This window comes from Podarcis gaigeae (assembly GCF_964106915.1).
Source record: "Podarcis gaigeae genome assembly, chromosome: Z".
Lineage (NCBI taxonomy): Eukaryota > Metazoa > Chordata > Lepidosauria > Squamata > Lacertidae > Podarcis > Podarcis gaigeae.
Window position 1 is genome coordinate 15,243,786 of NC_139691.1, and position 19,044 is coordinate 15,262,829.

General features: G+C 43.5%; 2 protein-coding genes across 4 annotated transcripts in view; one reads left to right on the top strand and one right to left on the bottom strand.

Annotated features, from left to right (window-relative positions):
- The window catches only part of DDX31 (DEAD-box helicase 31), a 63,568-nt gene extending 56,983 nt beyond the window's left edge, over positions 1-6,585 (top strand). For both annotated transcript variants that reach the window (XM_083721392.1, XM_083721393.1), the window contains exon 20: positions 6,014-6,585. In XM_083721392.1, the coding sequence (XP_083577518.1) occupies positions 6,014-6,155 (142 nt within the window). In that variant the 3' untranslated portion in view covers positions 6,156-6,585. The remainder of the gene's footprint in view (positions 1-6,013) is intronic.
- A 3,060-nt stretch (positions 6,586-9,645) lies between these two features.
- The window catches only part of BARHL1 (BarH like homeobox 1), a 37,905-nt gene continuing 28,506 nt past the window's right edge, over positions 9,646-19,044 (bottom strand). For both annotated transcript variants that reach the window (XR_014560000.1, XM_083721427.1), the window contains one exon: positions 9,646-14,688. The gene's annotated coding sequence lies outside the window, so the exon portion shown is untranslated. The remainder of the gene's footprint in view (positions 14,689-19,044) is intronic.

The window sequence follows — 19,044 nt, forward strand, 5'->3', positions numbered from 1 at the left end:
AAAATTTCTTTTAAGTGGGTAACAGTACCATTATTTTAAAAAGAATTTCTGTAGGGTATAATTCGAAGCTGAAAGGTCTGGTAAAAAAAAAACCTGTTGCCTGCTGTTTTCGTTATTTTTACAGGATTTTATATTCTGAAACTTTTGCTGCTTTGCATAATTTATTCTGGCTTGCCTAGGCACAGGGTGGGGGTGGGGAGAGAAACTAGTCAGAGGCATGAAACCCCACACATATTCAGTCCCCCTATCTAGCTGACTATATATCCCAGCTTCCCAGATCTCCCTACATATTGCTCACAGGTTTGGAAGCATGCCTAATTTATTTTATTATTTAGGTAATTTTATTTATTCATTCATTCATTCAGCCAGTCATAAAATTTTGATACTGCTTAATATAATAAGTCTCTATGCGGTTTGCATAAAAATATACCCAATAACATTTAGTAAAAAATCCTAAAAACTAGATTAAAAAACAGAGCAAAGTTCTACATCACTCTCTCACACACAAATAACAAATAGTTTGGCCTCCGTAAGGACTAGAAACTTGCTCAGTTTTTATTATTTTTAATTGTTTTAATGAAAGCAGATATTCTTCAGAAGCTGCATCCTGCACCCAAAAACCATATTCTGTGGTGTTGGTGTTGGTGTCTGCACAGGTAAGCCTGTGTGGAGTTGGCACAGCTGTGGAATGTGTAATTTTTCTGCCTATGTTAAGAATCAGTACCTCAGAAAGGCATGATCTGTGTAGTACAGAGTCCATTTCTATATCTGAAATCTGGCCCTTAAATTTTGCCTGATTATTCTTATTTTTAAAAAAGAAGAAATATGTCCAAGACTAGGCATATTCTACAAGTACAAAAACAGTGGTTTGTCTCCAGTTAACATACTCAGAGTAGACCCATTAAAGTTAATGAGCCTAAGTCAGCCATGTCTATTAATTTCAACCGGTCTACACTGAGTATAACTAACACTCTATACAACTCAATATTTCTTCTCAAATTGTTTTTTTAAAAACAAAACAAAGCCAACAACTATGGGTTTATAGTCCTTCAGCTTGCATGATCGAAATGAGAGCAGGCGTCAAATTTTAGCTTTTGCAGATTACTCCCTATTGCCCCCAATACAGAACAATCAGGTCTAATTAAACGCAAGTCACACACAGCCTCTTCTGCATTGCTTTTTGAGTAATGAGAGAGAAGTTGGCCCTTGTCGGGGACAAACATGTGGAAGAGGGTTGTGAGAGAGAAAGAGAAGTACATTTCACGAGCAGACCTAACATCCTAACGCTCTTTGAACTTTTCTCTTTGGCCAGATTTTTTTTGGGGGGGTGGGGGAGGCCGGCACAGCCCCCTTAGAGGACGGGCTCTCGCAGGCAAAGAAGCCCTCCCAGGCCAAGCTGCAGCTGCAGAGCTTTCTCCCTGCAAAGCAATCTCCTCGTCGTCAGATTGGAGTCCTTTTTCAGCTGCCAATTTCCTTGTGGCATTTGCTGCTTCCTTAATATCACTTAATTAGTGGCAGGGAAAGCTTGGAGCCTGGCCCAGGGAGGAATTTGGGGCGTTTTTTCCCCTCCTCTGGATGGTGCTCTGCTGCTGAAATAAATAGAGTCCGGCGGGTGGGGGGAGCTTTGAGACTAGAGAAGAGTTGGGCCAAGTATAAAATCAAGAAAGGGGTTCGTTTTGCAAGGGACAGGGCTAGTATCATGGAGGGAGAGGGCTATCAATGGCTACCAACCACGGTAGCTACGCTGTTCACCCACAGTTGGGGGCAGCAATGCTTCTGAATGCCAATTGCTGGAAACTACTTAAGGAGAAAGTGTTCTTGTGCTGGGGTCCTACTTGTTGGTTTCCCACAGGCTTGTAGTTAGCCACTATAAGAACAGGATCCTGAATTAGATGGGCCATTGGCCTGGTCCATCAGGCTCTTCTCATGTTCTTACGATATAAGAGACTTGATGGGTGGTTTGAGACACAGAGGTGTAGTTAGGGGGGCGCACTGGGTGCCACACCACAGGGGGCAACACTTACCGTGGGGCCTGCAGTGCACCCAAGCCACATGTCTCTCCTGGGAGTGACACAGTGGCTTGGGCGCCTGCAGGCTCTGCCACGCCCAAAAGGGCAGTGTGGGGCTTGCATCTGCCCGTTGCCTCCCGCTCAGCTCCTTGGAGGCTCCGTGGCATGCCCCGCCCTATGGGTGGCCTGCCCCACCCCTGGGTGCAGGGTGCATGCCACCCCAGGCGGCCGAGCGGCTAGCTACACCGCTGAGCCTCAGTAGGGGACCCACAGCTCTTTTTCATCAGCGCATTGCTTCCTGCCTAAACGTTCTGCTTCATATTTTCCCCTTTCTTCACCCTTTTCAACCTGGATGAGGAATCTGCAGGTGTCTACATCATGGGCAGTCCAAATTTTCAGTCCCAAAACTCCCACCATCATCCTTGACTGTTGGCTTGAGGCTGAAGGGATTTGGAGTACAACACCAGGATTGGGCCACAGGTTCCCTATGTAATGTTCTCAACTCTGTTTCCATTATTTTTTCTCTAGACTGCACCTCTGCTTGTGCCCTTCAGATGTTGTTGGATTCCAACTCCAGTCGGCCCCCAAACCCTGCCAAAGAGCATGGCCAGTAGCTGGGGATTATGGGTGCTGGAGTTCAGCATGGGCCTCTGAGGCTAGGCAATCCCAGTTCAGGAGTGGCCTAAACTGGGCATAAACACTCCTATTTACAGAAGTCACAAGACTCCACCAACAAGATGTAATCTAGGAGCACACCCAGACTATATAGTTTCCCCCTTCAAAACGATGTACAATCCCTTAGGGCATACCTGGGGGTTGGCCAGGTTGGCCCTCACCAAGGGCCCAGGCCCAGGATGTGTGCGTGCAAAAAATGTGCTTCTTCACCCTGGCTCAGAGTGGCTAGGAGCCCACTTTCCCACCCGTGCACTCCCTGTGCTGCTCTGGGCAGCCAACATGTCCTTGCCAAGGCGCAGTGGATGGGGAGGGGATGCACTGATACAGCTCCTTGTGAAGGGCGCATGGGAGCCTAAGTATGTCTCTGCTTCTGAGAACACGTTCTTCATCTAATTCCCAGAGTCACAAAACACCCTCCAATCGTACGGCATCAGGTTTGTGAGGAAACAGACTCTCAGGCCATGTTTGGCCCATGGGCCAGAGGTTCCCCACCCCTGACCCTAGGAAAGGGTTGCAGATTGCAGCATTTCTGGACCTTTTGCCCTGCAGGCTGCCCCTTTTGCCTCCACCAGTGTGTTGATGCTGTGTCCTGATTTGATGAGAACATATTTTTTATAAAAAAAAATATTTCCGAGATATGCCTTTCAGCGTCAGCCAACGTTGCCATGTAGTGGAGACATCTGCTAGGTTGTCTGAAGGAGCATATCTCAGTTGATAGATGCTATGCCCCACTCCTACTGCTGCCACCCCCCCCATAAGACACTCCCATCCCCCCCCCTTCACAGCACACATCAGCCACAGATGGCTCATTTGACTCAGTGGGTAGAAAAGCAGGTGTTCAGATAGCATTAAGCCAGAGGTATCCAAGCCTCATTGCTTGGCACTGCCAGCCACCGGATGGGGCAAGCAGTGAGGAACCTCCGTCAAATGGATTGACGGCATGATCCGTGTTGAAAACAGTCCCTGATAAATGGCGGCCTCTTCTCCAGAGACGCACCACGGGTCCAAGAGGGGCGAGTGTCACCACTGTGATGAGTTTTTGGCAATTCAGGGCTGGCTGTGTTGCATGTGCATCAGCAAAAAGAGCGTTTGAGCCCACCACAGGGCTGTTGTCTCTTCCCACCCTTATTTGGGCAGTCTATTTTTGTTTTGTTTTTAAAGCCATTCTCTTGCATTCAGTAGCTAATATCTGCCAAAGTAGTGTACAAAACTACATTTAAAGACCATCAGTAGCATGTGATGTTAGACTTAGAGCAGACCCATCAACTAACCTGGGTAAATTAATTTCAGTAGATCTACTCTGGGTAGAATTTAACTTGAATGCAACCCTGTAAATCCACGTAAAAATAAATGACAACTCGAAAGCATCAGAATTAATATCCCAGCCAACTCAAAAGCTACTTGGGAAATAATGGTCTTGACCTGCCTTTTGATACGACAGCAGAGAGGGAAGGTCATTCAGGCCTCCTGGGGGAGTTCCAAAGCAAGAGGGGATGCAACTGAAAAGACCCTGCAGCCTGCTGAGGGTCTCACTCTAAAATCTGCTAGGAAGAGATTGCAGTGGTGTATGTTTATTTATTACATACATCCCAGCTTTCCTCCAAGGAGCTCAAGGTGGCATGCAAGGTTCTCTCTCACCCCATTTCATCCTCACAACAACCCTGTGAGGTACGTTAGACTGTCCTGGTACGTTAGTTTCATGGCTAAGCAGGGATTCAGAACCTGGTTCCCTGGGTCCTAACCCAGCACCCTAACCACTGGCTTTCATGCGTGTTGCCTCCATCTTCTCCCCAAAACAACCATGTGGGGTAGGCTGAGGCAGGTGTAGCACCCATGCCTGCCATTCCTGGGCAATAGCCAAGACCCCTCTCTAAGCCTATTTAAAGAAAATTCAGTTAGGCACTCCATGCAAGATCTGACTTCCCATTTTCATATCGCACCCTCTCCTCAGTGTAGTGCTGCTCCACAGCACAGATGGAGGAACAACTGGTCCTCCAGATGTTGTTGGACTCCCAGCTCCCATCAGCCCTAGCATCCAGCATGGCCAACAGTTAGGGATGATGGGATATGTAGTCCAGCAACACCTTGAGGCAGCACTTTGGCTGTCCCTTCTTCTCTTCATCACTGGAAGAACAGTTGTTCTAGGGAGGCAAAAATATTGGTCCTGCCATTTTGAGAAAGCTGAAAAATCCATTTTACATTGTTTGTTGTTGTTGTATTTATATACTCGTGTTTCTTCCAAGATGGGATCAAGGCAGCTTCCAACATTTAAAAACATCACTATGAAATGCAAAGTGATAAAAAGAAACTAGTTAATAACAATAGCACATTTAGAGCCAGCCATTCAAACCCACTTTGCCCCGACCATAGCCCAATGATCAGCATCGCTTGCACCTTGGTTTTCAAAGGCTCATCTGGACAGGAAGGTCTTTGCCTGCCAGCAGAAGGAAAGCAAAGAGGGAGCCAGTTTGACCTCTCTTGTGACGGAATCCTACAATATAGGATGTGCTCCAAACCCAAGTCCCTCTTATAACAGTTCCTGAACAAGAGAGCTCTTTTTTAAAACGTGAGAGTTGAGCGAAGATATGAAATGTCTCCACGGTTCAGCTGTGCTTTGCTTTTTCCTCATGTATGACCTCTGTTCTCTTTCACCTGCAAACCTGTTGTGCATTCACACCTCAAGGGTGTCTGCAATAAGGCTTGCTTTTGAAAGAGGGAGCTTTATCTTACCATCTCTTTTGAGAGAGAGAGAGAGAGAGAGAGAGAGAGAGAGAGAGAGAGATTAGGATTCTGTTGACCTTAAGTGTATGACTACTCAGGAGATGGATTTTCAAGGTAAGAACTCAAGGAAGGAGACTCAGCCAGTGGAGTCCAATCCGTCAGGATGTATGGAGCTCTTTTCCCCGCACCAACCTTATTCCAACCTTGGCCATCTCCCTACCTGGAGATTCTGGGGATTGAATCTGGGACTTTCTGCTTGCAAAGCATGTGTTATGTCACCACATTATTGTTCTACATCTAAAAATAAAGTAATGTTCCAGCCTTCATGATTCTGGGATCTTCTGCATGCACTGCCAAAGTCCTGATCTCCCCCATCCCCACAACTGCTATTTAATTTTAGAAAAACAAACGAACTTGGATATGTTAATCATGTAATGAATGACACATCTTGTTTGGCCCAAAATTCCACTAAGTTTGGTGAGACTTTCTTCAAAGTAGGAACGTTGAGTGCACACTAAAAATTTAAAATCCAACAGTATCTCCTTGTAAAACCAAATCCTTTAAAAACAGTTTTCTCCTTCTTTATCTCTCTCCTTTCTTTTGCCCAGGCGTGAGCTTCTTCTCAAGAAAACTCGAGGCAAGCGCCGTCTGGCTGAAATCTTGCAGTCTGAATACTCGAGTGGCTTGGACATGGTTGCATCTAAGGTCAAGAGGAAGAAAAAGCTGGCCAGCCTGGGAACTGAAAGATGAGCCAGAAATTCTCAGCCTCTCCCAAGACAGCTGAGTGGTAGCTGCAATCTGGGAGTATCACCAAAAATTGAGGTGCTTCTTCCCCCACAACCCCTTTTTCAAAGCCTGCTCCAGGGGAAGGGAAAGCAAAATTCAGAACAGCATTGTCCTGTATGAAATTTAAGGTGTGCTGGTTGTAACAGCTTCTAACCAAAACTTTATTTTTGGGGGAGTGGGGTTATGAATGCAGAGTGGAGCCTGCAACCCCTGAAACAGTGGGAATGGTGAAAGCGGTGGCCCTTCTAATTATACTCATTGTAATTTTTTAATATATTTACCTTACATGAGCCGCCTTAGGAAGAACTTTATTCTTGAAGGATGCTGTAGAAATATATTGAATGAATGAATAAATGGAAAAGTGTGTGGGCGCACACACATATGTGTAAACCTCTTTGACTTCTTCAGTCTGCTTTACAAAGGATGGATGGCAGACTCCAGCTCCTGTCAGCTCCAAACAGCATAGGCCAATGGTTCCCCATTCATTGTACAAAGATAAGGGTTGCACCCATTGCTCTGCCCATGCCCATTAAAGTGGAACGTCTGAACTTACGAACTTAATTCGTTCTGGAGGTCTGTTCTTAACCTGAAACTTCTTCTTAACCTGAGGCACCACTTTAGTTAATGGGGCCTCTCACTGCTGCTGTGCGATTTCTGTTCTCATCCTGGAGCAAAGTTCTTAACCCAAGGTACTACTTCCGGGTTAGTGGAGTCTGTAACCCGAAGTGTTTGTAACCCAAGGTGTTCGTAACCTGAGGTACCACTCTCCTGGTATGCCACAAGGGGAGTGTGAAAACCTTTCCATGCCGCTGTTTATAGAGCTTGAAAAGATGAGGAAAAACCATCAAAAATATCAGAGGGCTGAAGGATGTTTATTTATCAGAAGGATGGGCTGTCCAACTGTGACACAGAGTGCCTTGAAGATGGTGGGCTCTTCTTGGCTAGAGGTTTTTCAGCAGAGACTGTGACACACACACCCCGCCCCAGTCAGGGTACTGTAGCCAGTCATACAGAGATACACCATGAAGCCTCCTCAGAGGACAGATTATTCTTTGCATCTTTGAGGGTGATTTGAGTGATTCAGGTATACAGATACACTACAGAACTGTCCTAGCAGAGGCAAGTTAAAGGGCCTTATACTGAGTCAGACCATTGGCCCACCCAGTTCAGCATTGTCTACACTGACTGGCAGTGGCTTTCCAGGATGTTACACGCAAAGCAGAATCTTCACCACTGAGCTAGGGCCTTCTCCAAGAACAGTGAGTTAAACAGAGATGCAAGTGACAGCATCCTCCATGTGCTTGTTTTTGTGTTTCCATGATTTTTCAAATCTATTTATTTCTTGTGGCTCAATAGTTCTGGAATTTCTGTCCCATGTTATTTGCAACTGTCCTGTTAGCCTCCAAACTCTTTATCACAGGACATGTCTTCATCCAATGCTATTTGGTACATATCTACACAGAAATAGTAAGTCCCATTGAGCGTTTCAGCCTTAGACTATTTTATCAATTTCTATTACCTTCAAGTTCATATTTTGATTTACACCAGCAGCTTTGGTCTGTAACCTTTTTTTTCTAGGGTTGTATGCTTTCACCTACTATATTTCAAATTGATTTTTTTTTTTTTAATCCCTTTGCCGAAGTGAAACCTTTCAACTCATTTCCAAATGTGTCTTGGCGAGGACAAATTTCAATCTTGCCATTTTCCTGTCGTGTTAGAAAGGGTTGTCGTTCATTAACGTGCAAGATGGCATCGGCTGGGAGCTACAAGGGCAATTAAATAGCACAGAACGTCTTTGATTTGCATTTCTGGGCTGTGTAAATGTAAGGAAGGCCGTTGCTGGATTATTCTTTCTCTCTCTCTCTCTCTCAATGAAAAGCGCAAGTTGTTCCTTTGATAGATTTTTAATATGATTTTAAAAGAGTTTTGTTTGGCCTCATTCTTAGGCAATGAGATTAATTTAAAGCACTTATCCCCTGGGTTTAAGTCAATCCATGTAGGCCTTTGGACAGAGGGCTTCTTTTAGGGGAGGGGGGCACTTTGTTTGCAATGCCTCTGAAAGAGACTCTTTTCCCACTTTATTAACCCCAGAGCTGGGGACAATCCCCTCCTCCGCCCTCTCACACCCTTCTTATACACATACACACTCACACACAGAAAAAGAAACCCTAGGGATTTACCAAATTCAGCCCCTGACCTGGGCTTCTGGGCTTCCTTTCTCATGTAAAATCAACACCTTTCAAAAGGGAGATGTTTGACTTAATGAGCTGCTTCTGCTTCCTTGATGTTTTTTTGGGGGGTTAAAAAACAATAAAAAAGGCAAGAATCCACCAAGTAGAGCACCAGCAAACTCCATTCTTAAAAGAAAAAAAACGACAGGGGAACTTTTAATGGTAATCTAAGGCTGCATATGCACCATGTATTTGAAACACCATTATACCATTTTAAACAGGCATTACTTTCCTCCCCCTCAAAACCCCTGGGAACTGTAGTTTATTCAGAGTGCTGAGAATTGTTAGGAGACCCCTTACTTCTCACACAGCTACAGTTCCCTATATTCCCTGGGAAGAGGCATTGGTTGTTAAACCGTTCTGGGAGCTGTAGTTCTGTGGCGAATAAGAATCTCCTAACAACTCTCATTTTGAGCTCCTTGGATGGAAGCTAGGATAGAAATGTCATAATAATAACAAGAAATAATTATAACTAATTATATATTTCATATGAGATCAGTTTTTCCAATATCATTCCAATAATAGCCTTATTAAAACAATGCCAGTTTTATCTAATTAATACAATTATTTAAATACAATTTAATACAATTATTTAAAGTGGCCCCCTCATGTGTTAGATTTGATGGCTTCCTTCCTTAATTATAATTAGTCCAGGGGGTGGCACTGCTTGTTAGCTTCCTCCAGTCAGTCTTAAGTTTTGCTGTTGCAGAACTTTGCAGGAGGAGGAGGGTGGGCATAAAACTTGAATGAGTTGCCTCTGCCTGCCATTGGCTCCGGCTCTGCGTACAATTGGTCTCCTTGCCTTCTGCAGCACCAGTCCCAAGGGCCACCAGCCACCACCAACACTCCACACCTGTTGCAGGCCCCATTTTGTATTCTTATACAAAACAGATAGGCAAATTCATGGAAGATGGGCCAGGCAACAGTTGTTTGCAGCAGCAGTTAAATGGAACATTCATATGCAGAGACTGTCTACCTGAGACCCCTGAATTCTCAAGAATAAGCCATGGGAGGTGTTTTGTTCTGTGAGCAACCAGATACATCTTGTCTTGCTGCAACAGGAGAAAGGCTGGGCTTCACTTTAAATTAAGTTATCCATTGATTTTATTATTCTTTTGCACAGCCTTTATGAAAATCAGTATGGTGGTGTATAACAAATCAAAACCTAAGAACAAACCATAATATGAACTAATAAAATATAAAACATTGCAAATGTTAAAAACTCAGGTTTTTAAAATAATGTTTATTCATTTTCATTCTTCACGTCACACATAAAATGTAAGTCAAAACACATCAACCACGTTGCTTAAAAATACCAAAGAAAATTATTACAAATCACTCCAAGAAATCTTTCCATATATTACCATGAGAACTCAGTCTTCTTAACCCATATCATCCAAAAACGGTTGCCACACAATATAGAAAAGCTGTTGCTTAGAATTCCCTTTGGTAGCACAAATCTGGCTTATCAGCTTTTCAGCCAGGGCTATTGTTTTCAGGCCCAAGAGCATGGCTATTTCCATGTTTTCCACTGTGAGGAGGAACATTAAAAGTTCTTCATGAGCAATTGGTGGAGTAGATATGTCCTTTATTCAAAGTAAAGCAAGTTAGAGGGTAAGGTTGTAGGTCCACTTTGAATATTAAACTCATTTTTTAAAATATCAAAACCCAAAATGGGTAAACAGATTTGCAAAACCATCCATATGCATGTAAGATCCGGTCTCCCCACATCCCTTTCAACACGTTGATGTTGCCCCTGGTATCTTGTGGGATATTTGCAAGCAGAAAATATAACACCTGTGTATGCATTTCAAAGAGAATTCCATTAATTGGTCCGAAACTGTTTTAAAATAATCCTCTGCCCCCCCAACTCAAAGTGTTTTCCATTTTTCATTAGAGATTATTACTTCAAGGTCCATTTCCCAGGGAATTTTTGTGGTCATAAGATGGCCAAATTCTACCTCAGTTAATATTTTGTATATGGTTGGTACTTCACCCACTGATGTAGCAGGAACAATTTTTTCTCCACACATTTTATTTTGATCAATACTCATCAAAAGATGTACAGAAGTTTATACCTAATACAAAGCATCTTTTTGTTATATACCAGAATAAAAGAAATATTTTTAAAATCTAATTTAAAAAAAAAAACAGGAGCAAAGAGAAGGGAGAAGGGAAAAAGAAATAAAAAGGAAATGTAAAAAGGAAAAAATAGAAAAAGATTAAAAGACTTCTGATTCTCTTGGCAGCTAAATATAGCAACTAGTTCAAAGTATGCACTGAAATTGACATCCAACTATTCTATTTTCTATAAGCCAACATTTTCTCAATCTTCAAATCCAGATATAACAAGTTCATTTTCTCTTTCACGCAAAAAGTCCATAAGAAGTTTCCAGTCCTTAATAAATGTCAACAAAGATTTTTCTTTGATTGTTCTCTGTAGCAGGAACATTGACCATAAGTTGTTCAAAAGCAGTCAACTCTCGGTCTGCTTGAATGGCTATACATGGTTTTAACAGAAAGAAAAACAATTGATTAAAATTAGACCATGACCATGTTACACTGGGAATGTTAGCCAAAATCTGCTCTTTATGTAGGGGGGGGGGTACTCTTTACATTAAAATCTCGAGTCTATAGAAAACTGCTTGGTTTTTTGTTTTTGTTTTAACTGTGCCTTGATACCTTTCCTAACAACAGAGACGTGGGTGGGTGTGATTGCATTCCTTCATCTGGGGGTGATGGAGGAAAAAGCTCTCCCCCACATGCCTGTCAAGTGGGCCTCTGCTGGCAGTCATATCTTCATAAGGGTCTGTCCTGCAGCTCTTAACAAGGGGGCAGGTTCATAATGAGGCATGCAGCCCCAGAGGAACTAAGCCGCTTAGGGCTTTAAACATCTTCTCCTGAGCCTGGGGAACAATTGCTTGGCCATTACATTTTGCATCATTTGAAGTGCTGCACTGACCGGACAGTCTTCTAGGGTAGCTCCATGTAACTCAGTTTGCAGTAATCTGAACAGCAGTGCAGTGAAGGCATGGGTAACTAGTGCTAAATCAGACTCACTCAAGAGATGTGATGGTTGGTACACTAAATGCCCTGGCGTAAATGTACTCCTTGCCACCACAGCTGCAAGGCTCAAGGGGAGTACAACCCTTTCCACAGCAGGCCAGGTCCTAGTCCCTGAGGCAGACTGATGAAACAGCACCTCCATCTGCCAGGGGTTATAGGAGTTGTCACATAGCAATAGCCAGAGGGCCACAGTTTAGCCTCTTCTGATGTTTCTCAAGAGTGAATGGCTCTGACCAAAAGGGACAGTGGTGGAGCTGAGGTATTACTTTCGACCAGCAACAAGAGGGGTGGGCAACCTGCAGAAAGTGCTGGAGTCTTATAAGATCAGGCCAAAGGGGGCCCATCTAGTCCAGCATCTTGTTCTCACCATGGCCAACCAAATGCTTAAGTGGGAAACCCACTAGCAGGACTGGAGCACAGGAGAACTCTCCCTTCCTGCAGTTTCCAGCAACTGGTACTCCACGGGATGCTGCCACAGGGGTGCAGCCACCATGGCTTGTAGCAGTACTAAATTCAGGGCCTTTTTTTCCAGGGGGAACTCACAGGAATCTGGTTCCGGCACCTCTTAGGCATACCCTCCAACATTTCTCCAATGTCCTTGTCCCATTCCATAATGATTATTCTACTATATATACCGCACACATCTTACTGGGTTGCCCCAGCCACTCTGGGCAGCTTCCAACATATATAAAAACATAATGAAAAATGAAACATTTTTAAAAACTTCCCTATACAGGATTGCCTTCAGACGGCTCGGGAGCCAGATAACTCCATACCCTCCAACATTTATTCAATGAAAATAGGAACGTCCTAAGGAAAAGTGGGACATACTGTCCCTGACAGCTTCTCAAAATCAGGGACATCCCTGGAAAATAGGGACACTTGGAGGATCTGCTCTCAGGTGGGTTCTGGCACCTCTCAGGTGGGTGCCACTGCCATTCTAAGAGACTGAGGGAGGCGTTCATAGTGAGTTCTGGCACCTTTTTTTTCTAGAAAAATACTACTGGCTACATTTACATACAGACTGAAGAGGCTGCATCCCAGGGCCTCATAATCTAGGAGGGCCTTGGCCTCTTCCCCCCCCCCCCCATTCTAAAAAAACAGGCAAATTTTATAATCTAGGCCCAGTTCTTTAGTAACATTAAACATGTGACACACGAGTCTATGACAAGTGAATACTTATTGTTTAGTAAATTCGTGGAGGCTTTAAAGCTACTCAGAATCAAATAATATCGTCCACTACGAAGCAATGCAAGTGTTCAGATCACTGTCTATCATTACAGTGTGTGTTTTAAGAACAAGTGAGGATACTTTTATATCACGGTGAATCACCTTTTTGTGAAAATAATAATGAGCGAGCAATATGAAAGTGGTGCTAGTAAATGAAAGCAACGAAAAGAACAGAAGGAAGTACTCCCAACATTTAAAGCCAATCACGTCATACGGCTTTGTACAGCCGGCAAAAACAGCCCTACATAATCCCTCAGATACAGAACGTTCGTGTTTACAAATAGAAGAAAATCAAGTAGACGACACTAAGCAGTTTGAGCAGAACAACCAGTTTATATACAGAGCGCAGCCTCCCAAGAACTTTGAGAACTGTTTTCAGTGACTACAGCCACAAGTACAGAAAATTCTAAAGAAAGTGGCAATGAAGTGACTGGACCTACAAAGACTAACACAAGGTACCAGAGGCAGATTTAGGGGAGTGCAACTGGTTTGGTCACACTGGATGCAGAGCCCTGAGGGCACCACAAGAGATGCTGCAATTATGGTGTAGAATGGAGCAAGATGGGTGGGAAGCACCAAATCTTGGTGTTGCACAGGGCACCTCTGAAATTTGAGACCCCGTGGTCCGCCACTGAAAGCGCAGAAGGAACATGCCACGAGATAGTTACACTAAAAGAAGCAGTACAAGCTCAATGCAATCTTAAAGAATTGGAAAACAAAGCAAATGATCTCAGCGAAAACCCCAGCACTGCAGACACAAAATTACTAACTAGTTATTTCAGAGACAATAATGATGTAGGTTTATGGACCATGTTGAATAACGAGGAAATATTCTGGATTGATTCTATTCCACCAAAAGTAAATTGAAAAACCTACCCTCAGGAATGGGTAATGTATTCTCCCACAACAGGAAAAGTCTACTGTTTTGTGCGCAAATTTTTCTCTAACCTAACTACCTGAACTACAGCTTTAGCTTCTAATGACTTTGATTATTAGCATCACACTTATCTTGTTCGAACCCACAAAAACTCTAAAAATCATATTAACCCTATGCTAACATGCTTAACAAGAAAGCATGGTCACATGTTCACATCAAAATGAGCAGGATTACTGGAGGCACATACTTCAATGAGTTATTGCACTGATTTCTCTTTTGGCAGAACGTGGCTTGGCATTTAAGGGAAAGGGTAACTTTCTGGAATTGCTTGAATTAATTGCCAAATTTGATCCCTTCCTGTGTGCTCACATAAATCGGTATGGAGGTAAAGGCTTTGGTAACCCTTACTTATCCAAAGCCATATGCGACGAGGTTATCCAGGTGATGGCTAATACAGTTCAAGAAGCAATACCAAGTGACTTCAAATAGGCAGGTTATTTTAGTTTATCAGTCAATTCAACCCCTGATGTTTCCCATGTTTATCAGCTTACTGTCATTGTTAGATATGTTTCTCCCCACGATGGATTACCAGCTCAATACTTTCTGAGTCTTTTTGAACTGAAAGATCACACCAGTGAAAGTATGGCTGAGCTGATACTGAACTTGAAATAGATTTCAGCAAATGTAGAGGAAAGTCATATGACAATGCAGCCAATATGGCTGAAAACTATAACGGCACTCAACCAAAAATGCTGGAAAGGAACAAGTTGGCAAAGATTATTCCATTCACTGGACATTCCCTAAATCTCTTGGCTGAACTGCAGTTTACTCATGCCTGGTTGCAGTGATTTTTTACCATAATAGATTAACGTTATTGTTTTTTCTCAGCTACTTCAGAAAGATGGACAGTGCTAAAATAATTCTTGCTTTTGGGTCAAAAGTTCCTAAACATTTATATGACACAATAAGAGAGGGTCATGGCAAAGCTACTGCAGCTATTAGCGAAAGTTATACTTACATTGTTGAATTCCTCAGTCATATTTACTGTGGTGAAACCGAAAAAGGAGATACTAGATAACAAGCTGTAAATCTTCTGCAGAAAATGGAAGGATTTGACTTCATGCTTATGTTCCACCTTTGGACAGTTTTGCTAAAGTTAGCAAGGCACTCCCAAGCTTGCAAATTTTATTGAGCACATGTGGAAATATTTACAGCTCACTATTATAGTTTGTATCAAACAACCAGGCTAAGTTTGATGAAACTGAACAGCAAGAAGAATTTACTCTACCAGAGGTAGAGTACAAAACTGTCAAAAGAAGGTACCGGGGGGGGTGTGTGTGTGTGATGGGACAGCACCTGAAACCTTAAAAAAACTTTCTCAAAGAGTTAAGGGTAAATTCATTTATACCTGTCATGGACACTCTTAAGGCCAACCTAAACAGAAGGGCAACAGTGTATAGGAGCTGGCAATTTTTCTTTTGTGGTGAACCTTCAAGCAACCAAGGAACATATTCACAATGGCATTGTGGTTTTGGTGCAAAGTATCCAAAGGATGTTGACCTTAGTCTAGTCAATGAATTCTTGCACTTCTACCTGTATGTCAAACCAGCTCACCCTGAAAAAGAAAATTTCACCCACCAAGTTATGTATCAAGTAATATTCCAGGAAAAATTCAGACAGCTTTTCCAAATGTGGAAACAATTTTCAGATTGTTCCTGTGTTTAATGGTTACAAACTGTACTGGCGAAACATCATTTTATAGACTAAAAAGGATACAGAATGATCTACGCTCAACAATGTCCCAAGAATGATTGTGTGATCTAAGCATTCTCTGCATTTAAAATGATAAACTGTGACTTACTGATTTTAATGATATAATTAAGTTTGCACCCAAAAGACCTTGAAAGAAACTGTTCTGACCTTGTATATAGTGCAATGTTGTAACTTTGCTATAATTTCCCCTATGAAGGTTCTGTGTGGATGTCTTCATTAATTCCATAAATTTATAAACAATCTCTTAATCAGTGCTAAAATTTCAGCAATGTTCTACTTTCATTGAGTTGATAAAGAAGAGAATGAGGTTTCGTTTCTCACGATCAGATGCTATTCAGTTTGGGCGTCTCAAGATCTCCTAGCCCGGCACCTCAAGTTGCTTTCATCTGGGTCTGCCTATTAGCCACTGATAGCCTTTATCTCCATGAATTTGTCCAATCCTCTTTTAAAGACATCATTTTTAAAAAAGGTAAAGGACTCCTGACAGTTAGGTCCAGTCACAAATGACTCTGGGGTTGCGGCGCTCATCTCACTTTACAGGCCGAGGGAGCCGGCGCATAGCTTCCAGGTCATGTGGCCAGCATGACTAAGCCGCTTCTGGCGAACCAGAGCAGCGCATGGAAATGCCGTTTACCTTCCCGCTGGAGCGGTACCTATTTATCTACTTGCACTTGGACATGCTTTCGAACTGCTAGGTTGGCAGCTGAGACCGAGCAACAGGAGCTCACCTCGTCATGGGGATTCGAACCGCCAACCTTCCAATCAGCAAGCCCAGGGCTCAGTGGTTTAGACCACAGCGCCACCCACGTCCCTATGATGAAAGACATCATAGGTGGTGGCTATAACTGTCTCCTATGGGAGAGAGTTCCATAGTCTAACTACGCACTACTGTGTGAAGGCCTTTCTTTTATCTGTCCTGAATCTTCAAACATTCAGCTTCATTGGATTTCTGCAAGGATCTAGTGTTATGAAAGAAGGATGGGGGAAATGCATCCACTGTCTCCAATCCATGCATAATTGTATAAATTTCTACTGCGTCGCTTCTTACTTGCCTTTTTCCCCCAATGAAAAAGTCAAAAATACTGCAGCCTTTCCTCATAGGAGAGTTGCTCCAGGATGGGTGCTGGAGTCATGCAACATCTGAAGGGCTGCAGACTTCCCAGCCCTGAGTAAGAGTGAAGACAGAGACCACATTCACACCATACATGTAAAGCACTATGATGCCACTTTAAGTAGTCCAGTCTTCCCCCCTCAAAAAAAATTATGGGAGTTGTAGTTTGTTAAGGGTGCTGAAAGTTCTCAGGAACGACTTCCCGGCCCATTACCCCTCAGAGCTACAATTTCCAGAATTCCCCATGAAGACAAATTGACTGCTAAAACACTCTGGGAATCGTAGCTCTGTGAAGGGAATGCAGGGGTCTCTTTTAACAACTGTCAGCACCTTTATGAAACTACGGAATTATTTGGGGAAGTCATGGTGTTCACATTTTGCATCACAATTCTCCAGCCTGCAGGTAAAGAAATGCATGTACTGAGGCAAAGTGTGCATAAAAATGCATATAATAATGAAAATGGCATACACAAATGTATCACACTGGGGGATATGGCTTGCAAAAAAATGTGTATGTTAGGCAAAACTGTCTACAAAGATGAGTCTATTAGGAGAAATTCACACTTAAAATGCTGATGAATATTATCATCAACATCACAGATTATTCACTGCCTTCTAAACCACTGCCTCCAGGAGATTTACACATCAGATGTCTAAGAACAGTTAAACTAAAACAACTGATACATTAAAAACAAGACTGAAACCCTAACAAGTGGACACTCGTGGTAAAGACTGAGGAAGTTTTCATGAGAACTTTTAAAAAATGGACAGTGGACAGTAAGACAAGAAATGGAAAGAGGAAAACAAAATTGGCAAATTCTCCCATCCCTAGCGAAGCAAACATTTTCTGCAGCTCCTTAGATCATTTCTATGCCTGTCTATTTTCAACCCTAGGGCCCTCCTTCTCTCCTCCCTGCTGAGGATCTCTGCATAGCTCTTTCATTTATCGCCATTTGTTGTCCCTCCTCGAGTGTCTGACCTGCATGCATATATTTTTGCAGTCTGGCCTGCAGGTTGGGGAGAAGATCTGTGTGTGTGTTTGTGTGTGCAAAGGGGGTGGGTGACGTTGGTCTGGCAGAGGAGGCCTGGTTCTGTGTAAAGAGCTAAGCCTCGCAACCCATCTGTCAGCTTCCCAAGACAGAGAGCAGCTCCCAGGCTTGTCCCGGTGACCAGCTGCTGGGGGAGATGCAGGCCAAAGGCAGATGAGCAACTTAAGTCCTTTCCTTCTCTTGTTCCTCCCCTTTCCCCTTTTCATTATTGCTGGAGGGTGGAAGGCACTCTTTTTTGTTTTTTCAGCAAAGCGATCATTTAAGGCCATTATCTGTTTGCAAGATGAGCGTTAATAATTCACTGTCGCTGGCAAGGTCTCCGCCTCCCTGACCCTCTCCATCTCTCTGACTCTGCTTTCAGAAGGTACAGAGGGCAGAGAAACAACAAAAATAAGCCCCACCGGTGGGGGCTGGTCCACGTGCCCTACTGTCAGCCCGTTCTCAGCCACTCCCTGCCTGCTTTTTACTTGCAATCATTCCAAGGGTGGTGGCGGCTCCGGCTGCCAGCTTCCTCCGCCTTAGTATTGTCCCTTGTAGAATAACATGAGCCCCAAGCGCCACCCACAGAGGAGAGCCTCACTCGCAGTTCTGCATGAGTCACTGGTCTGGCCTAGGCTGCTTTCTGTAGGGAGGCACATGTTCAGATGTGAAGAGCCAGGCCATGGTGGCTGGTGCCTATTCAGAATGATCACGCGGAAGGCAGGGTGGCCAACAGGCAGAGCCAACTAATTCAAGTTTTCTTCTCCATCCTCCAGCCTGCCCTTTCCTTCCTTACTTATATCCAGTCCAAGGAGTCGTTCTGCCTGTCTGCTTCTTATTCCTTCACCTCAGTGTTGCCCCTTGTTGACCTGGCTCTGCCTACTCATGGACTCCTTGCCTTCTGTGCTCCCACTCCCAGAGCGCACCAGCCACTGCTGGAGAGCATGCACTTCCTGGTACTAAATCTACATAACCCCAGGATAACCACTATCAAAGGCTTTTGCCACAGCTAAGCACTGCCACCTTTTACCGCAGCAAATGGTTTGACTGCAATGTCCATGCTTTCAGTTTGTTTGGGTTTTCTTTGGGAACAGGTCATAGCCACATGGCTAGTAGCCCATGGATAGGCTTCTCCTCCATGAATTTGTCTAATCCTCTTCTAAAGCCGTCGAAGATGGCATTTCAGAAACAGTGAATTAGCTAAGTTCCACCTGTAAATAAAACCAGGATCGAATTTCTTTTGCATACTTGCCTGCAAGTTGATGGGTCACTGTATGATGGAAACCAGCAACATATCGGAAGGCTTACCTGAGCTACTTTGGTTTACTTTTATTTTACACAAATGTAAAATGTTGATAGGCTAAGATCAGATACACACAGCGCATAGTTCAATGACAGAACTTCCTCCTGCTGGAAGTAGTAATGGCCACCAACCTAGATGGCTTTAAAAGAGGATTAGGCAAAGTCATGGGGGAGAGGGCTATAAAGGGCTACTAACCACGAGACAGCAATGCTTCTGAATACCAGTTGCTGGAAT